Raw genomic sequence first — 17,098 nt, 5'->3', positions numbered from 1 at the left:
ACAGACTACAGATCGTTCTATAATCTGATCGTGTGCACAGGGCTTAAAATGTGGTGCTGGCGGTCAGACAATCCTGGTTGATGGGGTGGGAGGAGTGGTGCATTAACATGCAGGGGAGGAGGAGGCTGCAGGCCCTGCACACATCGGAGGATACGGAGGGAGAATCAGAACCCTGGATTAACCCCTGAACAGTGGGAGCTCCCCTGGGGCGCCATCATGAAGGTGACCGCGAGCTTCGGGATGACCCGGACAGTGGTGCCCTGTAGGGACGGCAACTTGAAAGTTTCCAGCCTCATCCAGCAAGCGGTAACCAGGTACAAGAAGGCCATAGCCAAGGTGAGTGAGGCGGGGGGGAAAGAGCGGAGGCCGGCATCGCCTGGACTTCCCTGGGACTGTGAGGTGCCTGGACACCCCTATGTTTGAGGGGTGGTCCCATCCGGCTTGGCTTGTACTTACAGCTAGAGAGTCCAACTAGCTGCCGCGAGAGGGATGTTTGTGTAGAAGAGCACCAACCTGTATCAGTGTGAGCATGGGACAGAGCAGAGTGTCAGTGTTTACCTTCCCAGGCTGGGTGCTGTGCTGGGTGCTGTGTGTGTGTGTGTGGGGGCTGTCACACCAACATATACAGGATCCCAGCTACTGGGACACAGCACTCTACATCAGCGTTTTCCCAATTGGTGCTCCGCGGAACCTTAGGGTTCTACGATAACAAAATTGGGGTTCCACGCAGTGATGCTAACCGCCCGTTAATTTATGGGCATCCCTTAAATTTCAGCCCATTTTCGGGCTGCCAGTAAATGTCCGTTAGGGGCAGCAGTGCCCGTAAAAAAGGTGGTTGCGGGTCCGACATCATAAAGGTGCATGTGCCGTTCCAACGCCTGCCGGGCTCTGGAAAGCTCGTACAAGCTTAGCCGGTCAGACCCATGCGTAGTTACATAATGGCGCCATTTTTAAATCAAAGGCACTCGTTCTCGGCAGCGCCTCGCCTCCACTGCAGAGAAGGACTCACTCCTCAGATAGGATGTGGCAAGTATGATTTGATGTATGAGGGAGAGATGGAGCAAGGGGCAGAGAAATGAAGCGAGGGACGGATGGAGCAAGAGATAGAAGGATGGAGTTATGTAAAGATGAAAATGATGGAGGGTGAAGCAGTCGGAGGGACCTACAACAGAGGGATGGTTGAATGGACAGTTTAATGGAGGGATGGAGACAGGGGGTGAAGAAGGGACGGAGACAGGGGGTGAAGGAGAGACGGAGACAGGGTGTGAAGGAGGGACGGAGACAGGGGGTGAAGGAGGGACGGAGACAGGGGGTGAAGGAGGGACGGAGACAGGGGGTGAAGGAGGGACGGAGACAGGGGGTGAAGGAGGGACGGAGACAGGGGGTGAAGGAGGGACGGAGACAGGGGGTGAAGGAGGGACGGAGACAGGGGGTGAAGGAGGGACGGAGACAGGGGGTGAAGGAGGGATGGAGACGGGGGGTGAAGGAGGGAAATCGACTTGACGCAACTGCAGACAAGCGAATACAATTGTCAACAATTAAACCAGATATACATGGAATTTGCCAGCAAAAGAGAACATTACACTCATTGCAAGGTTTTCACTGCGCTGCGCTACTCTATGGCACACATTTTTTTAGTTGGGGTTCCAAATTTTTGCTATACCATGTCAAAGGGTTCCATTGGTAAAATTAATTGGGAAACCCTGTACTAACTGAATCCAAATATACAAAATAAATTCTGAACAAAATAAAAATGATTATTCTAAAGTAGAACTATAGGCAAAACCCTTTATTCCATATTGGATAAGGGAGGGTTTTCTCCATCGGTGTCCTATTGCAGAAATTTCCCTTCACTTCCTGTCCTATAGCTAAACAAAGTGAGAGGAAATCCCTGCAAAATAAAGGGATTAAAGTGATTGTAAACATTTTTTTTTTTTTTTTAAATAACATGTTATACTTACCTGCTCTGTGCAAGGGTTTTGCTCTTCTGGGGTGCCCCAGTGCCGCTTCTGGCTCCTCCTCTTCATCGGGTGCCCCCTCGTAAAACTGTTTTCCATGGGGACACCCGTGCGGGTGCGCTCCCGAGTCCTGCTGCTGCGTCTTTTGACACAGGCAGCAGGACTCAGCCCCACCCCCCAGGTCTCGTTGCTATTAATCTATCCAATGAGGACCCAAGACAGCTGCTGGGCTCGTGCTCATCACTGGAACGTTTGGGTTCAGATAAGGAGAATATATCTGCCAGGAGCCTAGCAAACAAAATGGAAGAACTGGAAATGTTAATACATTAAGGAGGACCTGGACTTTGTGGGGGTGACAGAAACTTGGTTCGACACTTCACACAACTGGATGGCAACTATTCAAGGAATACCTTGTATAGGATGGACAGGGAGAGAAAAAGAGGGGGAGGGGTATGTCTCTATATCAGAAATGATGTAAGGGTGGTAGAGAAGAGTGACATTGTGGAAGGGACGAGTGAGGAGGTGGAATCCTTGTGTGTAGAACTCCACAGGGAAGAGGAACAGTAATAGTGGGGGTATGTTATAGGCCCCCCAATCTGAGGGAGGAGGTGGAGTTGGAACTTCTATCACAGATAGGAATGGCGGCGAAGCAGGGAAATGTCATCATAATGGGGGACTTCAATTATCCCGATATTGACTGGGAAGTGGGGACAGCTCACTCATTAACCACTTAAGCCCTGGAAAATTTTACCCCCTTCCTGACCAGGGCTTTTTTTGCGATTCTGCACTGCGTGACTTTAACAGACAATTGCGCGGTCGTGCGACGCTGTACCTAAACTAATTTGACGTCCTTTTTTCCCCACAAACAGAGCTTTCTTTTGGTGGTATTTGATCACCTGTGCAATTTTTACTTTTTGCGCTATGAACAAAAAAAGAGCGTCAATTTTGCAAAAATAACAATATTTTTCACATTTTTTTTATATGAAATTCCCCCCCCCCCCAAAAAAAAAATGTAAAAATCAAAATTTTTTAACATTTTTGGCCAATTTGTTTTATGCTACATATGTTTGGTTAAAAAAAAAAAAAAAAAAATCGCAAAAAGCGTATTTTGATTGGTTTGCGCAAAAGTTATTGCGTTTACTAAGGGAAAGATTTTTGTCATTTTTTTTAACGCGTAATGGTGGCGATCTGCGATTTTTTTTGCGGTACTGCGACATTGCGGCGGACAGATCGGACCCTTGACTGACATTTTTGACACTTTTGGGGTTACCAGTGACATTTCTACAGTAATCAGTGCTATATATATGCACTGTTACTGTAAAATGACACTGGCAGGGAAGGGGTTAACTTTATTGGGGAAGGAGGGGTTAAGTGTGTCCCTAGGGGCGTGCTTCTAACTAACTGTGATTGGACATGGCTACTGGTGTAGGAACAGTGATCAACGGTCCTACATAGTAGAACCGTATGATCACCATTCCTACACAGGGGAGAATGACAGGCGGCTTGTTTACATCAGCCGCCTGCCTTTCTCCCTCTGCACCGACGATCGCCGAGTGACCGGCAGACATCGGGTCCGCCGCTCACACACACGGACTTGCTAGGGAACGAGACAGGGCGGGAGCGCGCCTCCGCGGGCGCGCGCTCGCCCGCTATTGGCTCCCAAGCAAGTGACAGGCTAGTGACGTATAGATATATATACACATCACTTTGCCTGGCCGGGGCTGACCGCCGCCATATATAGTCAAAGGTCGTCAATTCATGAATGTCTTACAGGACAACTTCATGTCTCAATTGGAGGATTCTCCTACTAGAAAGAATGCATTGCTAGATCTACTAATAACCAATGGTCCAAGTCTTATCTCAGATGTGGCAATACGGGACAACCTGGGATCTAGCGATCACAGGATGATCACATTTAGCACAAATCATAAGAAAACAAGGTACGAGGGGAGCACAAAAACCCTAAACTTCAGAAGAACAAACTTTTCTGAGCTGTTCTCAATACTAGAGGGCAGCAATTGGGACCTAACCCTAGAAACATTGAACACGGAGGAGAAATGGGAATGCTTTAGAAACATATTAAACAAAGGCATCACACAGTGTATTTCAATGGGAAATAAATACAAAAGAGCCAAGGTCAAACCGGGGTGGCTAAACCGTAAAGTAAAAACTCTTATTAGAGTACAAAAAAATGGCCTTTAAGAAATATAAAACGGAGGGGGCACTGTCAGCTTTCCATCAATATAAGGAATGTAACAAGAAATGTAAAAACAAAATCAGGGTGGCTAAAAAAAGACTACGAGAGACACATAGCAGAGGAGAGTAAGACAAGCCCTAAGAAATTCTTTAGATATATTAACCTCTTAAGGACCACCCGCCACAGTTATACTGCGGCAGGCTGGCTCTCGTGCGTGAACCGACGTCGGTCGCGCGCCTGCAGCTAGGGGGCGAGCGCGCGCCACCGCTCTCCTGCCCTCACTTGGCAGCGGGGACTCCGATGCACGGGACCTGCGGCTCAGATTGCCACCGGCCACCCGCGATCGCTCCTCACTGAGAGAGAAGGACGGTCAGCTATTGCAAACACAGCTGACTGTTGTTCTCTCTGGAATGATCACAGAGCACCTGTGATCCTTCTATATAGAATCAGAGGACTGTGATCATTTCAAAAGCCACACCCCCCACAGTTAGAATCACTCCCCTAGGCTTACATTTAACCCCTTGATCACCCACTGTGTTAACCCCCTCCCTGCCATTGTCATTATTACAGTAACAGTGCATATTTTTAGCACTGATTACTGTAGTAATGTAGTAATGTCACTGGTCCCCCCAAAAGTGTCAGTTAGGGGTCCGATCTGTCCGCCGCAATGTCGCAGTCCCGCAAAAAAAAAAAAAAAAAAAAAAAAAAATCGCAGATCGCCGCCATTACTAGTAAAAAAAACAAAAACACAAAAATTACAAATCTTTCCCGTAGTTAGTAACGTACACTGTTAGACAGGTCAATTCGGTTTGTAAGCAGACTGGTCGGTGAGTATATTTACTAAGGGCCGGTTGTTCTCACGCACCTCATTTAAAGTCCCAACTTTTTCCTCATTTTCCATATACAGGGATGGAGACGCTAAGCCTTATCCGGCTTGTGCCTCATTTAAAGTCCCAAACTGCCTTTATTCTACATAAAATGGTTATAGAGTAGCCAGCATGTGGTTAAGCATATGATCTACTTTTCATACAGATCGTTTACTTTGGTGTGAATTAGTAGTCATTAACCCCCAACATTTTAGATCACTATTTTCAGTGTTTTCTTTTTTTTTTTTTACACTTTATGGGTGGCGACAAGGTCTTATTTATTTATTAATTTTTACTTATTTGCCTTTAAATTGGTGGTTTTTGGTTTTAGTATTGTTGCACCGTGGCGCAAAGGTTTATAAAAAAAAAGTTTTTACAAGAGATTATGGGCCGACACCTGTAGCAGCCGAGGAATGTGCAGCGTTCTAGGATTTTAGTAACTGAAGCTGAATGAGCTCTGTCTGAATAAATTAGAAGTCATTAACCCCCTACATTTTAGATCACTATTTTCTGTGTTTTTTTTTTTTACACTTTATGGGTGGCGACAAGGTTTTATTTATTTATAAAAAAAAATTTCCAAACATATTTATTAATTTTTACTTATTTGCATTTATTGGTGGTTTTTGGTTTTCGTATTGTTGTACCGTGGCGCATGGTTTATCACAAAAAAGTTTAACAATTTTTACAACAGATTATGGGCCGACACCTGTAGCAGCTGAGGAATGTGCAGCGTTCTAGGATTTTAGTAACTGAAGCTGAATGAGCTCTGTCTGAATAAATTAGGAGTCATTAATCTCCTACATTTTAGATCACTATTTTCAGTGTTTTCTTTTTTTTTTTTTTTTACACTTTATGGGTGGCGACAAGGTTTTATTTATTTATTAATCTATTTATTTTTTTCCAAACATATTTATTAATTTTTACTTATTTGCATTTATTGGTGGTTTTTGGTTTTAGTATTGTTGTACCGTGGTGCATAGGTTTATCACAAAAAAGTTTAACAATTTTTACAACAGATTATGGGCCGACACCTGTAGCAGCCGAGGAATGTGCAGCGTTCCAGGATTTTAGTAACTGAAGCTGAATGAGCTCTGTCTGAATAAATTAGTATTCATTAACCCCCTACATTTTAGATCACTATTTTCAGTGGTTTTTTTTTACACTTTATGGGTGGCGACAAGGTTTTATTTATTTATTAATTTATTAATTTTTTTCCATACATATTTATTAATTTTTACTTATTTGCATTTATTGGTGGTTTTTGGTTTTCGTATTGTTGCACCGTGGCGCATAGGTTTATCACAAAAAAGTTTAACAATTTAACAACAGATTATGGGCCGACACCTGTAGCAGCCGAGGAATGTGCAGCGTTCTAGGATTTTAGTAACTGAAGCTGAATGAGCTCTGTCTGAATTAGGAGTCATTAATCTCCTACATTTTAGATCACTATTTTCAGTGTTTTCTTTTTTTTTTTTTTTTTTACACTTTATGGGTGGCGACAAGGTTTTATTTATTTATTTATTATTTTTTTTTCCAAACATATTTATTAATTTTTACTTATTTGCATTTATTGGTGGTTTTTGGTTTTAGTATTGTTGCACCGTGGCGCATAGGTTTATAAAAAAAAAAAAAATTAACAATTTTACAACAGATTATGGGCCGACACCTGTAGCAGCCGAGGAATGTGCAGCGTTCTAGGATTTTAAGCTGAATGAGCTCTGTCTGAATAAATTAGTAGTCATTAACCCCCCACATTTTAGATCACTATTTTCAGTGTTTTTTTTTTTTTTTTTACACTTTATGGGTGGCGACAAGGTTTTATTTATTTATTAATTTTTACTTATTTGCATTTATTGGTGGTTTTTGTATTGTTGCACCGTGGCGCATAGGTTTATCAAAAAAAAGTTTAACAATTTAACAACAGATTATGGGCCGACACCTGTAGCAGCCAAGGAATGTACAGTGTTCTAGGATTTTTGAAACTGAAGCTGAATGAGCTCTGTCTGAATAAATTAGTAGTCATTAACCCCCTACATTTTAGATCACTATTTTTTTTTTTTTTTTTACACTTTATGGGTGGCAACAAGGTTTTATTTATTTATTAATTTATTTTTTTTCCAAACATATTTATTAATTTTTACTTATTTGCATTTATTGGTGGTTTTTGGTTTCAGTATTGTTGCACCGTGGCGCATAGGTTTATAAAAAAAAAAAGTTTAACAATTTAACAACAGATTATGGGCGGACACCTGTAGCAGCCGAAGAATGTGCAGCGTTCTAGGATTTTAGTAACTGAAGCTGAATAAGCTCTGTCTGAATAAATTAGTAGACATTAACCCCCTACATTTTAGATCACTATTTTCCGTATTTCTTTTTTTTTTTTTTACACTTTATGGGTGGCGATAAGGTTTTATTTATTTATTTATTAATTTATTTTTTTTACAAACATATTTATAAATTTTTACTTATTTGCATTTATTGGTGGTTTCTGGTTTTAGTATTGTTGCACCGTGGCGCAAAGGTTTATCAAAAAAAAAAAAAAAAAATTAAACAATTTTACAACAGATTATGGGCCGACACCTGTAGCAGCCGAGGAATGTGCAGCGTTCGAGGATTTTAGTAACTGAAGCTGAATGAGCTCTGTCTGAATAAATTAATAGCCAATAATCCCCTACATTTTAGATCACTATTTTCCGTGCTTTTTTTTTTTCTTTTTTTTTTACACTTTATGGGTGGCGACAAGCTTTTATTTATTATTTTTTACTTATTTTCCTTTATATTGGTGGTTTTTGGTTTTCGTATTTTTGCACCGTGGCGCATGGTTTATAAAAAAAAAAAAAGTTTAACAATTTAACAACAGATTATGGGCCGACACCTGTAGCAGCCGAGGAACGTGCAGCGTTTGAGGATTTTAGTAACTGAAGCTGAAAGGTTTTATTTATTAATTAATTTATATTTTTCCCAAACATATTTATTAATTTTTACTTATTTGCATTTATTGGTGGTTTTTGGTTTTCGTATTGTTGCACCGTGGCGCATAGGTTTATCAAAAAAAAGTTTAACAATTTAACAACAGAATATGGGCCGACACCTGTAGCAGCCGAGGATTGTGCAGCGTTCTAGGATTTTAGTAACTGAAGCTGAATGAGCTCTGTCTGAATAAATTAGTAGTCATTAACCCCCTACATTTTAGATCACTATTTTTTTTTTTTTACACTTTATGGGTGGCGACAAGGTTTTATTTATTTATTAATTTATTTTTTTTCCAAACATATTTATTAATTTTTACTTATTTGTATTTATTGGTGGTTTTTGGTTTCAGTATTGTTGTACCGTGGCGCATAGGTTTATCAAAAAAAAAAGTTTAACAATTTAACAACAGAATATGGGCCGACACCTGTAGCAGCCGAAGAATGTGCAGTGTTCTAGGATTTTAGTAACTGAAGCTGAATGAGCTCTGTCTGAATAAATTAGTAGTCATTAACCCCCTACATTTTAGATCACTATTTTTTTTTTCTTTTACACTTTATGGGTGGCAACAAGGTTTTATTAATTTATACATTTTTTTTCCCCCAAACATATTTATTAATTTTTACTTATTTGCATTTATTGGTGGTTTTTGGTTTACGTATTGTTGCACCGTGGCGCAAAGGTTTATAAAAAAAAAAAAAATTAACAATTTTACAACAGATTATGGGTCGACACCTGTAGCAGCCGAGGAATGTGCAGCGTTCGAGGATTTTAGTAACTGAAGCTGAATGAGCTGTCTGAATAAATTAGTAGTCATTAACCCCCTACATTTAAGATCACTATTTTCCGTGTGTTTTTTTTTTTTTTTTACACTTCATGGGTGGCGACAAGGTTTTATTTATTTATTTATTAATTTATTTATTTTCCAAAAATATTTTTTAATTTTTAATTATTTGCATTTATTGGTGGTTTATGGTTTTATTATTGTTGCACCGTTGCACATAGGTTTATCAAAAAAAAGTTTAACAATTTAACAACAGATTATGGGCCGACACCTGTAGTAGCCGAGGAATGTGCAGCGTTCAAGGATTTTAGTAACTGAAGCTGAATGAGCTTTGTATAAATAAATTATTATTTTTTTTTATATTAAATTATTATTTTATATTATTATTATTTTTTTTTTTTTTTTTTACACTTTATGCGTGGCGACAAGGTTATTTATTTATTAATTTTTTTTCCAAACATTTATTAATTTTTAATTATTTGCATTTATTGGTGGTTTTTGGTTTTCGTACTGTTGCACCGTGGCGCAAAGGTTTATCAAAAAAAAAAAAAAAAAAATTAACAATTTTACAAGAGATTATGGGCCGACACCTGTAGCAGCGGAGGAATGTGCAGCGTTCTAGGATTTTAGTAACTGAAGCTGAATGAGCTCTGTCTGACCCTCTCAGCGGCCACACATTGAGCACTTTGGAAAGGCGAATGTTTTATCAGCTGAAGCTTGTGTAACATGAACACAGGTCCACGGCCCAGAATTATGTTAAATTTTCCCCCTGAAGAAAAAAAATGTGGATCGCGTTTCACTAAATTAGGTCAAAGGAGTTCAATGAAAACCATGCTGAAATAAGTTCAAGGAGGAGAGCCAAGCGGTCTATGGGTAGAGCTGGAAATGAGATGCGCACAATGCCTTGTACTACTAATCATCTGGCTTTCTCTGACCTTTGCGCCCGGCTCCATTTGTTCTCCAGTCGGGGGCCCGGAGGTGGACAGATCGGGACGTCTTCACCAGGAGATGTTGGACGTCTCTCCAGTTCAGCATTGGGCTGCATAAAAACAAAAACAAATGATATCTTGGAATAGGAATTACTATTTAAAGCAACTGACCCTCTTCCAGAAAACAATTTATTGTATAAAATTATAATAACACGGAATATTAAAAGCTACATTTTTCAAAGCTTAATTACCCCGCAAACCTACAATGCTGCTACAGCAGGCCATTTCCAACAGCTACAGCTACATTTTCATCTAATTTCCTACTGGCCAATATCACTGCTTTATAAATTATCTGGTTAAAGAAATAAAAATAAATAAATAAAAATAAAACAAAATTAAAAAAAAAAAAAAAATTCATAAACAAAATTATAACACGGAATACTAAAAGCTACATTTTTCAATGCTTAATTATCTTTCAAACCTACAATGCTGCTACAGCAGGTCATTTCCAACAGCTACAGCTATATTTTCATCTAATCTACTGGCCGATATCACTGCTTTATAAATTATCCAATTAAGAAAAAAATTGTGCCGCAGGCAACCTGGTATGATCAAACTATTGATGCTTTTTTTTTTTTTTTTTTAACCCTCCAAAAAAAAGGCACCAAGGTCTAAATTATGTAAACCTGCTCTCTAGGAACAAATATGCTTCCTTCTGTTCTATAAACTTTTAAAATCTGGGTGACATGTGGTCACCTTTATTCCAAATGTTTTCATTAACGTTCTCCAATATATATGGCCCCCGGGCCCCCCATAAGATTTTATCTGGTTCTCCAGACTCTGCTTGTAGTCTCCACTTCTCCTTCAGGCATCCTAGAAGCCAATGACTTGCCCACATCATTCAAAGCACAGAACTTTCTCCTCCCAAGTCTGTTCTGACTCACGGCTACTGCCCTGCTGTTCAGCCTTACAGTGGTAAAAGGAACTACTCTGATGGGGAGACTGAGGTCATGCTCCAAAAGTTCCTTGGTTTGTACTCCAACTCAAACCCCTTCTCTCACTAAATCCCAATTAAATCTGGCCATGTTTTTGACTGCCAGTCTATGGCCAAAGCTTGAACACAGCAATTTGCAGAGGTTCAGCAACGCATAGACTCGTTCCTTGTTAACCTAAAACTGATCAGCATACCTACAAAAAAAAAATATATTTATTGTATGGTCTTCATGGATTCGCTAGCAATTGAAAAATCGTTACTTCTTAATAGACCTCCAATCCCTGAGAGGGGCCATACTCCCTAATCCCAATTGTCAATGCATCCACCTATGACATTCTGTAGGCATCCCTGGAGCAATGCTTTTTCTCCGCTCCCTTTAAAGATCAATTTACTACTATTAACAAATAATTTTACCCTTAGAGCCGGTTCACACTACCGCGACCAGAAAGTCGCCCCATGAAGGAGCGACTTTTTAGCGTTACTTTGAAGAGACTTGTTTAGAGACTTGGAAGAGACTGGTTAAGCCCCCGTTCACACTAAGGCGACCTGTGAGGCGACCTGGTCGCCTCACAGGTCGCCTCCCATAGGGAAGCTGCGGACCCGTTCTAATAGGAGCGACACAAGTTGCTCCGACTTAGAAAAAGGGTCCGGAGCTTCTTTGGGGCGACCAGGAGGCGACCGCCATAGACTTCAATGTTATGAAGTCCATGGCGGCCGCTCCGAGGTCGCGGCGCGCTGCTCGCACCGCAATCTCGGAGGTCGCCCCGGGAAGTAGCGTCGCGTGTATGTGAACCAGCGCTTAGAGACTTGGAAGAGACTTGTTTAGAGACTTGTTTAGAGACTTGTTTAGAGACTTGTTTAGAGACTTGGAAGAGACTTGTTTAGAGACTTGGAAGAGACTTGGAAGAGACTTGGAAGAGACTTGGAAGAGACTTGGAAGAGACTTGGAAGAGACTTGGAAGAGACTTGGAAGAGACTTGGAAGAGACTTGGAAGAGACTTGGAAGAGACTTGGAAGAGACTTGTGCACTACTTTGAGGAGACTTCCCCATTCACACTAGCGCGACTTGTCAGGCGACTTGGTCGCCTGACAAGTCGCGGTGTGTCGCCTGCCATTGATTAGCACAGGACCCGTTCTAATAGGAGCGACACAAGTCGCTCCGACTTAGAAAAAGGGTCCTGTACTACTTTGGGGCGACCTGGAGGCGACTTGCATTGACTTCAATGATATGAAGTCCGTGCATGTCGCGCCAAGGTGTGCACCGCGACTTCACAGGTCGCCCCAGCAAGTCGTGTCGCCCCTGTGTGAATGGGCTCTTCTATGATAGGCAACTGTCTGTGGGGAATGCCTGGCTAATCTTTTTCTTCTTCCTGGAAAGTCTGATAAAGGCCCCATTCACACGATTTTGGACCGCAAAATCGCATGACAAGTCGTTTTCCATTATTTTCAATGAGCCCTATTCATATCAGTGCGTTTTGAAGTCGCACAGACTTCAAAGTAGTTCCTGCACTGCTTTGCCATGATTTGATTGCGTTTTGAGCCATAGCCATTGCTTTCAAAATCGCGGCAAAGTCGCGTCAAAATCGTGGCAAAATTGCATCGCATAAGTGTGAAAGGGGCCAAATAGTCGCTTGAAAATAGATAAGGATCCAACTTAGAGGCGACTCCCATTGAAGTCTATGTGCACAAGTCGGATAGAGGTCGCCTTGAAGTAGTAAAGGAACCTTTTCTGAAGTCGGAGTGACTTCAGTAGTGCATATTAAGACGGCTCTCATTCATTTACATTGAATTTGTGATGACAAGAGACTTGGGGCGACTTGAGGGCACACAAGTCGTGTCCCAAGTCAAGTAGTGTGAACCGGCTACATTTTCTTATCCATTTTCTTAATTTAAAAACAAATATCAGCCAAGGAGGATTAGCAACAATTGTGGCCTACAGCAGCTTCTTGCTCTATCAACATAACCTTCATCGAATCAGCTTTTAAACTTCTGGCAAGGTGTTCCTGTATATGGTCACATCCTGATTGCCATGTCTCCATCTTTTATACTAGTATGTACTTCAGAGGTTGCAATGTTGCAGGGATTGGGATGCATTTCTGGTGGACCTGCTCCATGTTGGGCAGATCCTCCAGGCTCTGTTTGGATGTCATCCTCCAAAAGATCCTTGGTTTGTACTCCTACATCTCATACCCCTTCTCCGGGATTCACTAAATCCCAATTTAAACTGGCCACTTACATGTTTTTGACTGCCAGTCTATGGCCAAAGCTTAAACACAGCAATTTGCAGATGTTCAGAGATGAATAGACTTGTTCCTTGTTAGCTTGAAACTGATCAGCATACCTACAAAAAAATAATTTATTGTATGGTCTTCATGGATTCCCTACCACTTGAAAGTGTTACCTCCTTTAAGACCTCCAATCCCAGAGAGGGAAGCAACTTGGAGAATTTTGCCACCCACCCTCCCTTTCTATTTACCATCCCCTTTTCTGTCTCTTATCTTTGCAACATTTTCCCCTTCCTCCCTTTCTTTCTCACTCTCTCAACCCTTTTGTGATCGATCTTCTATGCTCACATCTTGTTATACAACAGAGTCAACAGGGGCAGACTGCCAACTTTCGGCCCAGGGGGCAAGTACAAACCAGAGGCCCATGGTGCAGCGACTTGGCCCCCTCCCACTCTCCCAATCCTCCTCCTGAAACCCCATTCCAAGCTGAAGCCCTGCTCCAGATATTCTCTACTTACCAGCTGAATCTGGGTTTCCGACCTGGCAAGCAGGGGGAGGTTGGGGGGAGCTGGGACAGCTCAGTTGCGGTTGGGGCTGGCCAGGGCAGAAGAGTCTCCAGTGGGGCATGGAACCAGCCTCTGCTCACACACAGTTTACACCATCCATGCTGGGGGGAGGCCTGTGCTTTGTCCTGGTCTTCAACCCACACTCAGGAATCCTTTAGGCAGGTCTGTGGCAGCAGAAGTGGTGCAGCCTTTTTATGGTGCATCAGAGTGGCCTGGGGGGCAATTGCCCCCTGCCCCCTGGCCCAGTCCTCCCCTGCTCCCTAATCAATATTGCCAATGCATCTTCCTATGATATTCTGTAGACCTCAAATCTGCTATCTGCTAGCCACCATAGGCTTCAGAGGTTGAAATGCTGCAGGTGACATGTTGCATATCTGGAGGACCTGCTCCATGTTGAGCACATTTTGGACCAGAGTGTTCAAGCTCCTGCAGGCCTTGTTTGTATGTCATCCTCCAAGAGATTGTCATCCTTCTTGGTTTGTGCTCTTACAACTCAAATCCCTTTCTCTCACTAAATCCCAGTTTAAACTAGCCACTTACGCGTCTTTGGCAGTCAGTCTATGGCCAAAGCTTGGAGGAGGCAAAAATGTGTCCAATTTGTGGAGGTTGAGCATCGCATGGACTCATCCCTTGTTAACAAGAAACTTGCCAGCATAGCCACAAATAATTCTTTACCACATGGCCTTCATGGATTCCCTACTGCTTGAAAGTGCTACCTCCTTATAACTCTCCAATCCCAGAGAGGTAAGCAACTTCGAGATTTCTGCCACCTACCCTGCTCTTCTCTTCCCTACCCCCTCTTCTGTCTTCTATCTTTGCGGCATTTTTGCAATTCCTCCCTTGTTCTCTCTCTCCCCTCCCTCCTTTGCTCCATCTCCTCTGTTATGATCGTGTTATATTTTATATGCAAAGTTCAGCATGCGACCATACTCCCTAATCCCAATTCTCACTGCACTCAACTTATGATATTCTGAAGATCTCAAATCTGCTATTTGCCTAGTAGGCAAGCTCCCATAGGCTTCCCTGGAGCGATGCTTTTTTTTTCCTGGCTTCCTTTATATTGCCTGTAGCATTATTTAATAGCGAACAGAATACCATAAAGCTCTGGGAGCTCTGAAGTTCACTATCTGTTAATGGAGATATTTATATGGTTTCATATACGTCACGTCTTATCGTAAACTGTCACCTATGTTTATGAATGAACCTCCATTGCATATTCCAGACAAAGTCCAATAAAAATGTATTGCAAGTGAAAAATGTAATTGCATATGGATTGAATCTTTCCATGAAATAAATATCTATGGCAAGCCGCCATTTCTCATGAATTTTATTTTTCCTTCAATATTAATGCTTAATGCTGTAATGTATGTGTTTTTGTGTGTTAAGTTGCACTGAGTTAGGCAGCCCATTCAAAATAATAGTAAAATCTAGAGGGGTGTTTCTGCGCTAAAAAGGAGTTAGATAGTGATGCAAAATATTAAAATAAGCAGCTAAAACAAAATCAACCAACAGTGATCAATAGTAATAAAATAATAACAAAAGTGTAGCGCTATAAATGGCATGATAAATATGAAAAAATCATTCACAAAGAACGATGTAAAAAGAAATCCAAGGAAAAATATGGTGAGTAAAGTCCCAAAAATAATATTAATAATAGTGCAAGTCCAAATAAATCCAGGTGAAGGGTACTGTGATAGACGCCCCTTCCCGTGACACCCAGGGAAAGTGTGAAATGGGGACACCACAGTGCACAAGTAGATAAGCATCAATACTTTCGATGAATCCAAGGGAAGTGGGTGACACTTCTAAATCACTCTTATCACTCCGTTTGTTCAGACAAGTATATGGAGGGAAATGAAACAAAGGACCATAGTGTAATCCCGTAAAACATATGAATCAGATTTATTAAAAATACTACTCACAATATAGAAGACATATGCAGGCACATCAAAATAGGCAGCTGAAGATCCGACCGCGGCGTCCCGCGTGTATCCAAACAGCATAAGCACATCAACAAAGAGACCGGCTTCGTAAGGGGGCGTGTGGACGTTAGGACTGGGGTCGCCAACGTTTCGTCATCAAAAGACGTCGTCTTTGGGACTTTACTTACCATATTTTTCCTTGGATTTCTTTTTACATCGTTCTTTGTGAATGATTTTTTCATATTTATCATGCCATTTATAGCGCTACACTTTTGTTATCATTCAAAATAATAGGCTGTAACTCCCCTCAAGCACATATTCGGTCTTACTGCATTTATTTTTTCAGTGCACCACAACGCACATCAGGCATTCTTAGGAGCATTCTAGAGGTGTGTTGGGGGTGACATTCAAATATATTGCACCAACATGTGCACTATTGTCTATACCGCAATGCGACATGTGTGAACTAGCTCTTACTGTGCCTGTAAAGTTCCCTGTAGCTTTGACGTAATTAGACATTCTATAAAGTTTTCTGTTGAACAGAAGATATGCAATGATAATTATATACAGAAAAATCACAAGAAAAGGCTGGTTAACCCCGTAACCTTTTAGACCGCACAGCTCCACCGGCGTGTCATGGCTTCAAGCAGACTCCAAAGCCACAAACACAAACATCCCTTATCTTCAAGTCCTATAATCTTCCAGGTGCATAACCCCAGAAGAATTGCTAGATGCTGCCAACTTACTTCGCTTCCAGTGCCAGAGCAATAACACCAGCAACCATAGGAGCAGAAACCGAAGTCCCGGTGTGATCATCTGTACATCTTTGTCTCAGATCCGTCGTAACCTACGAATTAGAAATTGTTCCAATTAAAATCTCCACACTGCATGAGAAAAAGTCATCACATGTTATACTGCCTTTCTGTACCAATTATTGTTTTAAATGCATTTCAGCAGCAAGTAGGAGGACAAGAGATGCAACCATTCCCTTGGGCTGTCTAGAAAAGGCCAAATAAATACAGAATTACAAGCGAGTCTATATGGCAGTGTTATTAAATGTGTTTTTTAAAGCCCAATTTAAGGCAAAAAATAAAAATTAAATAGTACATTGTGCATCAATCAACTTACTCCTCAGTCTTAATTCCAAACACCTCTTCCTAAGCCATCCTGCGGTGTAATGGATCAAACTCAGTTTCTTCTATGACCCAAGCGAATATCCTCCCTAAGACAAGACATTTTTCCCTGCCCGTTTACCTTCTTGGACATTGGTCCTCAATAGCCTCTCCTGCCTGTGAAGCCTATGAGAGAAGACCCAGCCACTGGAAGCATCGCTTCCACCAATAGTTCATGTCCACATCACTCGGTCAGTGATGTGGATGTCCAAAGAAGGTCCCCAGGAAGTAAATAGGAGAGAAGGATCAACATGTTACTGGGGCTTCAGGTAAGCAAATGAACAATTGGACAGTTTTTTTCATACCAGTGGTTAAAGGGAAGCGGAAGCGGAAAAGAGGGCTGGGAGAGGGCAAAGGAAAAAGAGGTGGAAGAAAGGGGTGGGAAAGAAGGGTAAGTGCAGGAGATCTGGAGGTGGGGGTGCTGGGGATGTGCAGGGGTGGGCAAAGAGAGGAAGAGAGAAATGTGGAACAGGGACAGGGGTGGGAGAAAGGGGGGTTGGGAGATGTGGGCGAGG

The 17,098-nt window shown here is 41.7% G+C and overlaps 1 protein-coding gene across 1 annotated transcript in view; it reads right to left on the bottom strand.

Moving 5' to 3' along the window:
- The window catches only part of PCSK6 (proprotein convertase subtilisin/kexin type 6), a 487,218-nt gene that overhangs the window by 112,133 nt on the left and 357,987 nt on the right, over positions 1-17,098 (bottom strand). The window contains exons 9-10 of the mRNA XM_082254401.1: positions 16,158-16,258; positions 9,711-9,814 (exon numbers count right to left, since the gene is read on the bottom strand). Of these exons, the coding sequence (XP_082110527.1) occupies positions 9,711-9,814; positions 16,158-16,258 (205 nt within the window). The remainder of the gene's footprint in view (positions 1-9,710; positions 9,815-16,157; positions 16,259-17,098) is intronic.

Source organism: Pelophylax lessonae (assembly GCF_965119305.1).
Source record: "Pelophylax lessonae genome assembly, chromosome: 4".
NCBI classification, from domain to species: domain Eukaryota; kingdom Metazoa; phylum Chordata; class Amphibia; order Anura; family Ranidae; genus Pelophylax; species Pelophylax lessonae.
The sequence above is the reverse complement of the archived record's forward strand: the minus strand, read 5'-3'. Positions and strand labels throughout refer to the sequence as shown.